The sequence below is a fragment of the Telmatherina bonti genome, assembly GCF_933228915.1.
Source record: "Telmatherina bonti genome assembly, chromosome: 16".
Lineage (NCBI taxonomy): Eukaryota > Metazoa > Chordata > Actinopteri > Atheriniformes > Telmatherinidae > Telmatherina > Telmatherina bonti.
Window position 1 is genome coordinate 56,390 of NC_136614.1, and position 15,170 is coordinate 71,559.

The following is a 15,170-nucleotide window of genomic DNA, read 5'->3' on the forward strand; positions in this document are numbered from 1 at the left end:
TTTTTTTTTTAAACACCATTTGTAATGCTTTTAATGTTTCATGTAAAGCACTTTGAATTTTCTTGTACATCAAAGGTTCTGTACAGATAACCTTGCCTTTGCCTTATGTTAGACTGAATCAGACAAACACAGGCGGTCAAACACTGACATGATGCAGAATTTACAGGGTTTGAATGTTGTTACAGCGATGATCCGTGTTGTTGGGTTTTTTTTTTGTTTTTTTTTTAATTTATTTGTTAATTTCATATCATGTTCATGTTTCATGTTCCCTCCCTGAGCCGTCACCTTATGGTGGTGGAGGGGTTTGTGCGTCCCGAAGATCCTAGCAGCTATTTTGTCAGAGGCTTTATGCCCCTGGTAGGGTCACCATGGAAACACGTGTCTAGGGGAGGGACCAGACCAAGCACGGCTCATCGACCCCTATGATGACGACAAACCTGGGCATAAATGTTCCCTTGCCGGGACTCGGGTTACCAGGACCCCCCTCTGGAGCCAGGCCTGGAGGTGGGGTACGAGAGCGAGCGTCTGGTGGCCGGGCCTTTACCCATGGGGCCCGGTCGGGCTCAGCCCGAAAGGGTTACATGGGCCCCACCTCCCGTGGGCTCACCATCTGCAGGAGGAGCCGTAGGGGTCGGGTGCAGTGTGAACTGGGTGGCAGCAAGAGGCGGGGACCCTGGCGGTCCGATCCCCGGCTGCAGAAGCTGGCTCTAGGGACGTGGAACGTCACCTCTCTGGTGGGGAAGGAGCCTGAGCTTGTGCGCGAGGTTGAGCGGTTCCGGCTAGATATAGTTGGACTCACCTCGACGCATGGCTTGGGCTCTGGAACCAGTACCCTCAAGAGGGGCTGGACCCACCCTTTCTGGGGTTCTTGGAGGGAGTGCTGGAGGGTGCTCCTTCTGGGGACTCCATTGTTCTGCTGGGGGACTTCAATGCTCACGTGGGCAATGACAGTGAGACCTGGAGGGAAGTGATTGGGAGGCATGCCCCCCCCGAGCCCAAATGGTGTTTTGTTATTGGACTTCTGTGCTCGTCATGGATTGTCCATAACGAACACCATGTTTCAACATAAGAGTGTCCATATGTACACCTGGCATCAGGATTCCCTGGGCCGCAGTTCGATGATCGATTTTGTAGTCGTATCGTCGGACCTGCGGCCACATGCCTTGGACACTCGGGTGAAGAGGGGGGCGGAGCTTCAACTGATCACCACCTGGTGGTGAGTTGGCTCAGATGGTGGGGGAGGAAGCCGGTCAGATCTGGCAGGCCCAAACGTGTTGTGAGGGTCTGCTGGGAACGTCTGGCTGAGTCCCCCATCAGAGCGAGCTTCAACTCCCACCTTCAGCAGAGCTTCAACCATGTCCCGAGTGAGGCGGGGGACATTGAGTCCGAATGGGCTGTGTTCCGTGCCTCTATTGTTGAGGCGGCCAGCCGGAGCTGTGGCTGTAAGGTCGTTGGTGCCTGTCGTGGCGGTAATCCCAGAACTCGTTGGTGGACACCAGCAGTGAGGGATGCCGTCAAGCTGAAGAAGGAGTCCTATCGGGCCGCCTTGGCCTGTGGGACTGGAGGCAGCTGATGGGTACCGACAGCCTAAGCGGCATGCGGCTTCGGCTGTTGCCGAGGCAAAAACTCTGGCATGGGAAGAGTTTGGCGAGGCCATGGAGAAAGACTTCCGGACGGCTTCGAGGAGATTCTGGTCTACCATCCGGCGGCTCAGGAGGGGGAAGCAGTGCTCCATCAATACTGTGTACAGTGGAGGTGGGGAGCTGCTGACCTCAACTCGGGACGTTGTGGGTCGGTGGAAGGAATACTTCAAAGACCTCCTCAAGGAGCTCGGTCATCTGGGAGGAGATCAGAGTAGAGCCGCTGCTCCTCCGCATTGAGAGGAACCAGTTGAGGTGGCTCGGGCATCTGGTCAGGATGCCTCCTGGACCTCCCTGGTGAGGTGTTCCAGGCACGTCCCTCTGGGAGGAGACCCCGGGGAAGACCCAGGACACGCTGGAGGGATTATATCTCTCGGCTAGCCTGGGAACGCCTCGGGATCCCCCCGCAGAGTTGGCAAATGTGGCTGGGGAGAGGGAAGTCTGGGCTTCCCTGCTTAGGCTGCTGCCCCCGCGACCCGACCCCGGATAAGCGGCAGAAGATGGATGGATAGATGGATATACACACACACACACACACACACATTCCCTGAAAAACATCATTCCCTGAATACTGTCTCTTTAACTGAATGGTGGTTCATAACCCTAACCCACATGGTGCCACCACAGCAATGCATATATCAGCTGGTTCAGACTAGAATAGAATACGTTTTCATATATTTAAGAAGGTTTTCGAAAATAATTTATTGGAAGCGGTTTTATTATTTTTTAATCATTCTAAATATCATGAGACAAGTTCCTGTTGACACTAAAGTAAAGCAGCTTCAGGTTTCGCATTTTCCTTACTGAACCAAAAAAAAAAGAACCACCAAGCGTCACCTTAAATCCGAGGTACATACTGAACCTGGGTCCTGGCGTAGTTTCTACCAGTTGGTTTATAAACATTTCTGACAGTAAAACTTTGACAGGTGATGATGGTTTTTAATTGTTTTATCTTTAATGTTTTTTAGGGGGGGGGTTATACTCATAAATTTCCCAGCCTTGAATGAGTTCTTTTGTGTCTGTTTTTGTTGAGACTTTTTTGTTGTTTTTTTTTTTAAAACAATTGGCATCTTTCATTTTAGCGCACAACAAATACAAATTTCAGTACTCGTGAAGTTTCTTTAGATCGTCGGGTTATAGTTTATCGACCCTCCAGAAACAAAGCATATATTCCAACAGTGGACTTCTGAGTATGGAATACTCTTGAATAAACTTTAAATTCCCAGTTGAGTCTTTTAAATATATTGCGGCTTCCAAACCACCTTTGCCGCTGAGAGTTTGGGTCGGGTCCTCAGGTTCGCTTATTTGTGACGCGCAAGGAAGTTCTCTGACAGATACGCTGAGATCCAGGGATGCGTGTAATAATTTTATTGCGTTTCCAAGCTATAACAGCACAACCAAGATTGATAAATGGATTGTTTTAACCAGGGAGAAAAACAGACAGAAATGATGTATAATTCTGTGGATAGCGGTCAACAAAATTATGGCGACTACCCCACCCTTGCTCTCTCATCTGTTTCCCAGGTGAGTATGCGCCTTTATACACCTCTGTGCATGCACACACCCACTCACACACAAACCATCACCTCTGCCACACACACACCATGCACACTAATGCACCGTGCATCTCCTCCTCATATGACTCCTACAAAATAGATGCTTTTATTTTCTACAAACAGGCTTTTAGCAGTGTGGATTTTATGCAATTGTTTTGTCTTTGTGGAAAGATGTCCCAGTACCATTTTATCTGTTTGATATTTTTAATGTTTATTTTACTTTTCCTGTGAAAAGTGCTGAATAAATAATAAATATTTTTAAGGTTTTAGTGACTGAAAATGCATTTTTAAAGCCCTAAGTCTGCTAAATGTATAAAAACGGAATAAATGCAAGGTGAAGTGGATTTTGACACCTACCGTAGCTGATGAGTAGCAGAACAAAGGCTTTGTTCTTCATCAGGTTGATGATGGACTGTTTATAAGAGTAATTTTTCAGCGGAGACCCTGGTAAAACCGCCTGGGCTTGGCTTGGAGGGAGGCGAGGTCTGTCTTTAATGACTAAAGAAAAATAGTTGAGACAACATGAGCTTAATTGGTCAACAATCGTAGAGATGTAATGCTCTTTCTACCAAGCTTATATTTTAAACAACACCTTCAGAGTTGGCTGTAGCCTGCCTGGTACATAAAACCCTCAGTTCCTCCAACGAACAAGTGGGCCGGATGCATCTCCACATGCCAAAACTGAGACAGGTACCCTAACTTATGACCCAACCTATTTTTCTGGGATCCTTCCATTGGGGTACCAATCTGACCCAAAAGCGTGCAGCTTGGCAAACTCCAATTGTATGATGGGTTAAAAAAACATAAGACAATAAAATATATAAAGGAGGAATGTCTCCTAGTTTACAGCAATATATTTTAAAAAAAAACATTCAAACAAGGCTAAAAAGTTACAATGTTTATGGACCACCTTCAGCTTTGATTCCAGCATCCCTCTGGTACTGTCTCATTTCCAGAGGCTTCCATGACTTCAAATACTTTTAAAATCCAGGTGAAAAACATTTCTTTTCCCATGCGCCTATACATGACTGTCATAATGTGTGTTTTGTATCTTTAGTTACAAAACACACATTTTTTTGCTGTTTGAACCAAACAGCAAAAAAATACTTGTCTTTTTTTCTTGTTTATCGTACTCTTCCTCCCATCATACTGTTAGAGACTCTGGAGCCACAAGTAGACCTGCAGTCTGAGAGCCAGTTCTCTTTATGGAATATATGGAACTATAAGATCTCTGATGTACAATGGAGCTTGGTCATGGAGAGCTTTATATGTGGGGAGAAGAAGTTTAAACTCCATCCTGGATTTAACAGGAAGCCGATGGAGAGACATTAAAACTGGAGAGATATGATCTCTCCTCCAGCCCTCATCAGAACCCTCACTGCAGCATTTTGGGTCAGATGGAGACTTTTCAGGACATGTCTGGGACAGAACATTAATAAGGAACTGCAGTAATCCAGTCTGGAAGTAACAAAGACATCTGCATCTGTCTGAGGCAGGATGTCCCTCATGTTTGCAATATTACGCAGCTGGAAGAAGCCACTAGAAACTAGGGCTGCTTGATTATGACAAAAATTATAATCACGATTATTTTGACTGAAATTGAGATCTCGATTATTTAACACAATTATCCAGTATTTTTAAACAACGCTGCGCGTCGTGGTGTTCTCGGCTCCGTGTCGCGCATTATAACCGTCTAATGCACGGTTCTGGGTTGTTTAATCCGCTTTTACCGCTTATATAGGAACTATTTTACATTGACCTCGATGTACGTTTTATACCAAACAACCGCTGTCAGGCTGCAGCGCGTTTCTCTCATTTACCTGTTAAAAGACACCTGATCTTAACCAGCTGGTTAACGCGTTGCTATGGTAACGCCCCGTAAGGGAGGGATATTACAGTGTTTAACTCGCTGGACTACACTGAGTAGGTATAAAACACCAGAAAAGTCTCTAATAACTCCAGTAAAAGTTGCTAGATTTGTCGCTTTTAACAAAAAAAGTTGCCAGATTTAGCGAGAAAGTCGCCAAGTTGGCAACAGTGTCTGAATGAAAGCAAAGCGGCTGTGGGAGGAGTTTACAGCACAGCGCTGCAACGCCAGAGACGCTCGATTAGCAGCTGAAGACAGCAGGAGAGGAAACTGCAGAGAGGAAAATAATCGCACCCTTTTATTTTTATCATCGTTGAAAACCCAGATCGTACTGAGATTAAAATACAATTAATCACCCAGCCCTACTAGAAACCTGTTTTAAATGCGAGCTGAAGGACAAGTCCTAGTCCAGAAGAACTCCAAGGTTGCTCACAGTGGTACTGGAGGCCAGATTAATCCTGGTTAGTCACACAGCTGGACAATGTTGTCCTGAAGTTTTCAGGTCCAAAGACAGAAACCTCAGTCTGTCTGAGTTTACCGGGAGAAAATTCAGAGTCATCCAGGTCTTGATGTCTGTAAGACATCTTCGTAATCTAACAACCTCATGGGTTTCATCTGGCCTCATGAAGAGGTAAATCTGAGTATTATCTGTATGGCAATGACGATTTCTACCATGCTACCTGATGATATTTCCTAAGGGAAGCATGTATGATGTGAAAAGTATTGGTCCAAGTACAGAACCCTGAGGAACTCCATGACTTACCCTGGTGTGTGATAAAGACTGAAATCTATCAGATAAATATGACTGGAACCAGTCTAATGCGGTCCCCTTAATCCCAATAACATGTTCCAGCCTCTGTAGCAGAATATTGTGATCAATAGTGTCGAATGCAGCACTGAGATCTAAAAGAATGAGTCCAGACAGAAGTCCTTTATCTGAGGCCATGAGAAGATCATTAGACTTTCACCAGTGCTGTCTCTGTGCTATGATGAGCTCTAAATCCTGACTGGAACTCTTCAGATTGTTTCTGCTCAGATAGGAACATAGTTGGGTTGAAACTGAGAATTTTAGACCAGAAGGGGAGATTAGATATTGGTCTATAATTAGCTAAAACTCCTGGATCCAGAGTTGGTTTTTTAAGCAACGGTTTAATTACAGCTGTCTTAAAATATTGAGGTACATATCCTATTAATAGAGATGAATTGATCAAGTCCAGTACAGATGTATTGATTAGAAAACATATTTCCTTGAATAATCTGGTTGGGATGGGGTCTAAAACACAGGTTGAAGGTTTAGATGAAGCTATTATGTTGGTAAACTCGGAGAGCTGTACAGGCAAGAAACGGTCCAAATGACAACCAGCTTCTAAAGACGTCTCTAAGGCTGCTGCAGATTAAATAACATTAGTAGTGTTCAGGTTATTACTGATTTCCTTCCTGATAGAAACTATTTTCTTCACAAAGAAACTCATAAAGTCGTCACAGCTGAGGTTGAAAGGAATAGATGGCTCAACGGCACTATGGCTCTTAGTCAGTCTGGTTCCAGTGCTGAAGAGAAACCTGGGTTGTTCTTCTTCTTCTCTATCAATGATGAATAATAAGGGTTAGGCTTAATGACTATATTATAGAATAGAATAGAATAACATACTGATTCATACTAGGTCATACTGATTCATACCATTTCGTACTGATTCATGTTGGGTAATTCTAATTCATACTGGGTCATAGTGATAACGTTTCGTACAGATTCATACCATTTTGTATTGATTTATATCGGGTCCTACTGATTCTTAATGGGTCATCATAATTTATACTGGATCGTACTGATTCATACTGTTTAATACTGATTCGTACTGTGTCATACTGATTCATAATGTTTCTCATTGAAATATTCAATTCAATTCAACTTTATTTATATAGCGTCAAATCACGGCAATGCCATCTTACAGACAGAGGGGAAAACATAATGAAAGCCAATTCGTAACAGCCTATATAAGGAAACCAACAGATTGAGTTGAGTCCAACTCAATCTCCCATCCTGAGCAAGCACACTGGCGACAGTGGGAAGGAAAAAACTCCCTTTTAACAGGAAGGAAACCTCCGGCAGAACCCGGCTCAGGACAGGCAGCCATCTGCCTCTGCTGTGTGTGGGGAAGAGGACAGAAAGACAACAGACAACAGGAACTGCTACTCCCGGCCAGGGAGTAGCATGCATTCTTGTGCATAATGGGTCGTACCCATTCATACTAATTCATACTGGGTCATACTGATTCATACTGTTTCATGCTAATTTAGATGGGGTCATACTGATTCATACTGGGTCATAGTGATTCATAACGTTTCATACTAATTCATACGAGGTCATGCTGATTCATACTGTTTCATGCTAATTCATACGGGGTCAAACTGATTCATACTGGATCATAATCATTCATACAGTTTCATATAAATTCATACTTGGTCATAACATTTCATACTAATTCATACTGGGCAATACTGATAAAATTTCATATTGAATTATACTGGGTCATACTGGGTAATACTGATTCATACTGTTTCATACCAATTTAGACTGGGACATTCTGGGTCCTATTGATTCATACTGTTTAATATTATTTCATTCTGGGTCACACTGATTCATACTGGGTCATACCAATTCATACGGAGGCATACTGGGTCATACTGATTCATACTGTTTCATACACACTACCGGGAATTTGTGTGAATGAGGAATTTATTGAGCCTGTCCAAGCTGTTGAGCCTTCAAACAGACTAACTTAAATTTTTGGACACGGGATTACATCAGATGTGGAGCCTCCCGCTACAGATCTGGTTGACACACTTCCATGGATTTTTCCAAATGACATAAGAACAATTAAGGAAGATCCTAAACCAGATAGTCAAACTGATCTCTCTTACTGGAACCGTGTTGGTGGCAGACCAAAGTCATCAACCCCAGCCAGAATCTGGTCTGATGGTGTCCGTCGCAAAGGTAAATCCAGCAGAAAATTTAAAGCTCCAGCACACACTTTACGACCTGAAATCTCATTGCAGAATAAATATGATCTGTTGACTCCAAGTAAAATGGATAATAAAAAGAAAGTGAGAAATGGCCCCAAAACTCAGCCAAGGGCAAACAAAATATGAGGACAGACCAAACTTCCACAAACAGGACTAGACACACCATCACCAACTCCACTAAAAACGAAATGGATAATATCCTGATTGTGGACTCCATAACGCAGCATGTGAGAATGGCAAAGACAGAAAATATAACTTTTTCTGATACATCAGTCAAGGAACTGTCAGAGATCTTGCCGACCATTCTGTCTTCCCATCAGGATGGCATGAAGATCATTGTCCATATGGGGTCTTATGATATTCTGAGGAGTAAAACTGGCTCTGAAATCCAGAAGCAAGACTTTTCTCTGCTGTTGGAGGAAATATGTCACTCTGGAGCACACCATGTTTTCATTTCAGGCCCTATTCCTACCTAAAGGAAAGGAATTGAAGTTTTCAGCAGACCTCTGGGTCTGAACACATGGCTATCAAATGCATTTATGGCCCAGGGGATGAAGTTCATCGATAATTTCAACATCTTTTGGAACTGTAAGACCTGATGAAGTGCATTCAGATCAATCTGGATCCAGATTACTTGGTGCTCATCTGCGTCATGCTGTTGGGACGGCAAACCCAAACATGAGCACAGAGATAAGAGCGAAGGACATAGAAGGGAGGCAAACAACATCCAGCTCTCCTCCCTCATCAGATCCACTTCTCCACATCCCCCAAGGTCTCCAGAAGATGTCTCCGTCCCAGTCCAGACCCCAACGACCACCATCTGTTAAGAAACACGGGGCTCCCCCTCCTCCTCCCCGTCCCCCTCTTAGATCATCTGTCCTGGCAGAGCAGAACACAAGACAATGTGAAGGATGTTCACGAGAGTAGCAGAATCCAAAACAAAGATAGCGTACCATGATGCGTTAAGGGTCCCTGCTGTAGTAGACCTACTCCATCCAGACTACCGCTTCTTGGTAGTCTGCTGGACGTGCTGACGTTGCGGTAACATATTGTATCATTTTCTGTTGCCCTTGTGTCGCTGTGCATTGCAACGAGCCGTTGGCTCCTTTAACTTCTTTCTAACTTCTACCTATTGCTAACCAACCACTCACTTTAGCGCACAATATCTTCCCAAACCACTGTTCTACATATTGCATTTATTTTTGGGATCTTTGGCTTTCTGTTGACTGACTTAAACAGCTCAAGCACTCGGTTTTAGCATGGCTGCTAGCTCTCTTCCCACACCCCGGTCCCCTGCCTTTTCTTGCTCGGTGTGTCTGATGTTTAGCTACTCCTCCGCCTCCTTTAGTGATAACGGTAGGTGTATTAAGTGTAGCAGCTTGGCAGCTTTGGAGGCGAGGCTCTGTGAGTTAGAAGCCCAGCTTCGCACTCAGTTAGGGAAGCAGTTAGTCAGCAAGCCCCCATTAGCCAGTGCGGAGCTACCAGCCAGGGCAGCTAGCCCACCTAGCCGTCCCTCAGCAGTTCCCGCGCAGCCGGGAGCCGAGGCGGGCTGGACGACGGTCAGGCGGAAGCGTAGCCCCAAACCAAAACCCACTGGCCACCACCGACCTGTTCACGTTTCTAACAGATTTTCCCCGCTCGGCGACACACCCGCTGAGGCAGAAACCCTGATTATAGGTAGTTCCATAGTCAGAAACGTGGCTCTAGAGACACCGGGGACCATAGTCAGATGCATTCCTGGGGCCAGAGCGGGCCACGTCGAATCGTATCTGAAACTGCTGGCTAAGGCTAAACGTAAATACCGTAAGATTGTAATTCACGTCGGCGGTAACGACACCCGGTTACGCCAATCGGAGGTCACTAAAATTAATGTTGCTTCGGTGTGTAACTTTGCCAAGAGCATGTCGGACTCCGTAGTTTTCTCTGGTCCCTTGCCAAATTTAATCAGCGATGACATGTTTAGCCGCATGTCATCCTTCAACCGCTGGTTGTCTAGGTGGTGTCCCGATAACAACGTGGGTTTTATAGATAACTGGAGCGCTTTTTGGGGAAAGCCTGGTCTTATTAGGAGAGATGGCATCCATCCCACGTTGGATGGAGCCGCTCTCTTATCTAGCAATATGGACTCTTTTATTAGTCAGCTAAATTGACAACTCAGGGTTGGGACCAGGAGGCAGAATTGTAGTCCTACACACTTTTCTGCAGCTTCCCACCTGCCGCCGCCCACCCAAAACCCCATTCCGACCTTATACAACTCCCCAGCAGTAAGAATTAAACAACACAAAAACACTTCTGGGGTTAATCGTGAAAACCTCATAAAAATAAAAACAATGGATCTGATAAAATCTGAAAATAAGACAATAAAGTGTGGCCTACTGAATATCAGATCCCTCCCAAATAAGTCTTTATTAGTCAATGACTTGATAGGTGATCACCACATTGATTTATTCTGTCTTACGGAAACCTGGTTACAGCAAGAGGATTATGTTAGTATTAATGAAGCTACGCCAGCTAACTATTTAAACTTTCACATTCCTAGAACTACAGGCAGAGGAGGTGTTGCAGCTATTTTTCAGTCAGAATTATTAATTAATCCTAAGCACAAAATAACTATAAATCCTTTGAATTCCTGACATTAAATTTATCTCTTCCAAAATGGAATTGAGAGAAACCGCTCCTTTTAGCATTAGTGTATCGCCCACCTGGACCTTACTCCGAGTTTCTGACCGAATTCTCTGATCTCTTGTCTGAGTTAGTGCTGACTACTGATAAGGTCATTGTACTAGGTGATTTTAATATTCATGTTGACGATGAAAATGATAGTTTAAACATTTCCTTTAGCTCTATTCTAAACTCAATTGGGTTTTCACAAAATGTCCATGGAGCCACTCACTCTCATGGCCATACTCTTGATCTGGTTCTAACATCTGGTATTGAGACTGATAAGCTCAAAGTATTTCCTCATAACCCTGTCTTGTCCGATCACTTCTTATTAACCTTTGAATTCACTTTATTTGATTACTCACTGACCAAAAATAAATTCTACTATAGTAGATGTTTATCAGACAATAATATTACAAAATTTAAACAATCAATTGAATCAATTTTTTCCCCTCTACCATGTGTTAGCATGACTGAGAGTCCCCCTTTAAGCCTTACTCCTGCTCAGATTGATCAACATGCTGATACTATAACAGCTTCAATGCGTACAACCTTGGATAATGTTGCCTCCCTAAAGAAGAAGAAATTAGGTAAGATTATGAAGGCTCCCTGGTTTAATTCCCAGCTTCGAGCTCTAAAACAGGCATCAAGGCGTTTGGAAAACAGATGGCGTTCATCAGGACTAGAGGAGTCTCACTTAACCTGGAAAGAAAGTTTAATTGTATACAAAAAAGCCTTACGTACGGCAAGAACAGCTTATTATTCATCATTGATAGAGGAAAACAAAAACAACCCTCGGTTTCTTTTCAGCACTGTAGCTAGGCTTACTAGGAGCCGGAGCGCTGTGGAGCCATGTATTCCTTTCTCACTTAGCTGTGATGATTTCATGTATTTTTTCAGGAATAAAATTGACACTATTAGAGATCAAATTCACAATATTCTTCCTTCTACTTATAATGTTGAGCCTGTTGTGGTCTCCGAAGCATCCTTAGAACCAGGATCTGACTTGTGTCTAAATAGTTTCTGTCCTGTCCAACCCTCTGAATTAACTAAAATAATAGCTTCATCTAAACCATCCACCTGTATCTTAGACCCTCTCCCAACGAGCCTCTTTAAGGACATTTTCCCTTTAATTAATACATCACTACTAAGTCTTATCAATATGTCTTTAGTGACAGGATATGTACCACAATCATTTAAAACTGCTGTAATCAAGCCTTTACTTAAAAAGCAATCTCTGGATCCAGAGGTGATAGCAAATTATAGACCTATATCTAACCTCCCGTTTATGTCCAAAATTCTGGAGAAAATAGTTTCCGCTCAGCTACATGCCCACCTGAGCAGAAATAATTTATGCGAGGAGTTTCAGTCAGGATTTAGAGCTCATCATAGCACTGAGACGGCATTGGTGAAAGTTACTAATGACCTTCTTATGGCCTCAGACAAAGGACTTGTGTCCGTACTTATCTTGCTTGATCTTAGTGCTGCATACTTATCCTTTAAACCAGATGAAACAAATCAGCCCAATAGGCTACAAAATTGTCTCATAGACATAAAGACTTGGATGTCTAGAAATTTTCTCCTCTTAAACTCAGATAAGACTGAAGTAATTCTCGTTGGATCTGAAAAACTCAGAGCTAAATTTTCCGGTTTTGTAATGAACCTGGATGGCATTACTTTAGCTTCCAGTGCTACAGTGAGAAACCTTGGATCACTCAACTCAATCTGTTGGTTTCCTTATATAGGCTGTTATGAATTTGCTTTCATTATGTTTTCTTCTGTCTGTAAAGCGTCTTGAGATGGCATTGCCGTGATTTGATGCTATATAAATAAAGTTGAATTGAAAATTGAATTGAGTTATGAAATTACTAAACCAGTACTGGCACACAGACTGGAGAGAGACAGGCTCATAGACATATAAACATATATCTGAATTATGTCTATGTTCAGACTGAAGTTAATGCAGCTGATGACTAACTGCACCAGTGTAGCATACTGGTAACCGTAGCTGAGCTGCTGGGTGACGTAGCTACATGTGTTGGGATGTTGGCAACTGTGAAAGCTGCATCAGAGGGGGGGTTTACTCTACATAACTGCGTATCACTGCTCAAGAGTATAACACACATACCAACACACAGTTTCACTGTGTGCGGGCTAGAGTTGCTCATAACTTCATAACTTCCACATCACTGCTGCAGTTAGAAAAATGAATTAGAGGAGCTGGAATGTTTCTTTTATTTTTCCAACAAGAGCCAATGTCATCTTGTTGTGTATAATGCTGAAGATGATGATGTAAGCTATTAGAGCTGCACAATTAATCGCAATCTCGATTAATACTTGTATACAATCTCATTTTCAAATGACGATGATAAAAACAAAAAACAACAACAAAAAAAAGAAGACCACAAATGTACTGCATTTCGAACTGGGACATCACCTGCATCAAAACAAGCGCTCCCTCTTTCTCCCTCAACAAGTGACCACGGCCGATCCTTACACCACGATGCAGATGTCAGCTGGTAGGAAAAAACTTGGTGAATTTCTCGCTAAATCTGGCGACATTCCAAACCCCCTTGGCGACTTTTTTTTGTTAAAAGCGACCAGCGACAAATCCAGCGACTTTTACTGGAGTTACTGGAGATGTTTCTGGTGTTTTGGCAACTGACCTGAAAGCACATCTTGTTTAGCAGTGACTGTCAGCAATGAGCGGTGGGAGCCTCTCCCCATCATAAAGCACTCCCAGCCGGTCAGAGGAGCAGAGAGGACACCAGCACAAGTCCACGTGCACGGCCACAATGAATAGTGCACGTGCAAATACACGGCTGATACCAGCCTGGCTTACAGAGTGGGATGTAAACTAACATTTCTGTTGTCTCTGTTTGGTCCATTTAGATTGTTAATGTCCAGTTTAAACTGTCTGTCCAGGAAGGAGTTTAAAAGTTATGTTTTTGCCGACATATGTTCATGTTTTACTTTGACTAAAAACAAACCAAAAGTAAGAAAACTACAGAAAACAAACAACAACCAAACGGAGTAACCCTGCCAAAGTGACTCTTTTGGGTCACTTTGCTGGTCCAAAGTAATGAAAGCAGCTATTGGCTGTTCTAGAAGTCGCTGAATGATGTCATAGTCTAATTTGCATAATTGGGCATATGCTGTAATGTAATGGACGTTGTAGGAGAGAGGAATAATGTGCGAGAAACAAAAGGTGAGTCAAAACCACCCTAAATATGTTTAGTACTATGAATAAACTCTTTTCTGTTGTTTTTTTTTTTTTTACCATTGAAATAGGTTATCACTTTAAAAAAAAAAGTAGATTTTGAATCCCTTTATACCCACATTGCATAAATCACTTTTGTCCTCCATTGTTAAATGTCACAATATCAAATTAAACCAAAGGACTGCTGTGTGAAGTCTCTAGCTTCATGTCCAGTCCTCCTGTTGTTTACATTGTAAGAACCATACCAACCTCTCATCACCTTGTGCACAGAAAATATATTGTTAGAAATGTTCCTATTAAAATGATTCAGAGGTTGTGTGTGGAAGAGAAGACGAGACATTTATTGTTTTTATGTTCAGTGTCAGCTGTTGCAACGTTAATGTGCCGGTAATACGTGCAATAAATATTTATATTGGATCCTGAGAGAATCGAGATTCTCATTTTATCCAGAATCGTGCCGCCCTACTAGCTATAACGGCGAGGATGATGAAGAGGTGAGGATGATGATGTTACCTATCAGGGTGAGGATGATGATGTTACCTATCAGGGTGAGGATGATGATGTTACCTATCAGGGTGAGGATGATGATGTTACCTATCAGGGTGAGGATGATGATGTTACCTATCAGGGTGAGGATGATGATGTTACCTATCAGGGTGAGGATGATGATGTTACCTATCAGGGTGAGGATGAAGAGGCGAGGATGATGATGTTACCTATCAGGGTGAGGATGAAGAGGTGAGGATGAGGATGTTATCAGGGTGAGGATGAAGAGGTGAGGATGAGGATGTTATCAGGGTGAGGATGAAGAGGTGAGGATGATGATGTTATCAGGGTGAGGATGAAGAGGTGAGGATGATGATGTTACCTATCAGGGTGAGGATGAAGAGGTGAGGATGATGATGTTACCTATCAGGGTGAGGATGAAGAGGTGAGGATGAGGATGTTACCTATCAGGGTGAGGATGAAGAGGCGAGGATGATGATGTTACCTATCAGGGTGAGGATGAAGAGGTGAGGATGATGATGTTACCTATCAGGGTGAGGATGAAGAGGTGAGGATGATGATGTTACCTATCAGGGTGAGGATGAAGAGGCGAGGATGATGATGTTACCTATCAGGGTGAGGATGAAGAGGTGAGGATGAGGATGTTACCTATCAGGGTGAGGATGAAGAGGTGAGGATGATGATGTTACCTATCAGGG

General features: G+C 43.3%; 1 protein-coding gene across 1 annotated transcript in view; it reads right to left on the bottom strand.

The window, feature by feature from the left end:
* Nucleotides 1-15,170, bottom strand: part of flvcr1 (FLVCR choline and heme transporter 1) — a gene marked incomplete at both ends in the record, with an annotated part of 51,179 nt that overhangs the window by 18,359 nt on the left and 17,650 nt on the right. Inside the window, one exon of the mRNA XM_079255673.1 lies at nt 3,554-3,694. Coding sequence (XP_079111799.1) covers nt 3,554-3,694 — 141 coding nt within the window. The remainder of the gene's footprint in view (nt 1-3,553; nt 3,695-15,170) is intronic.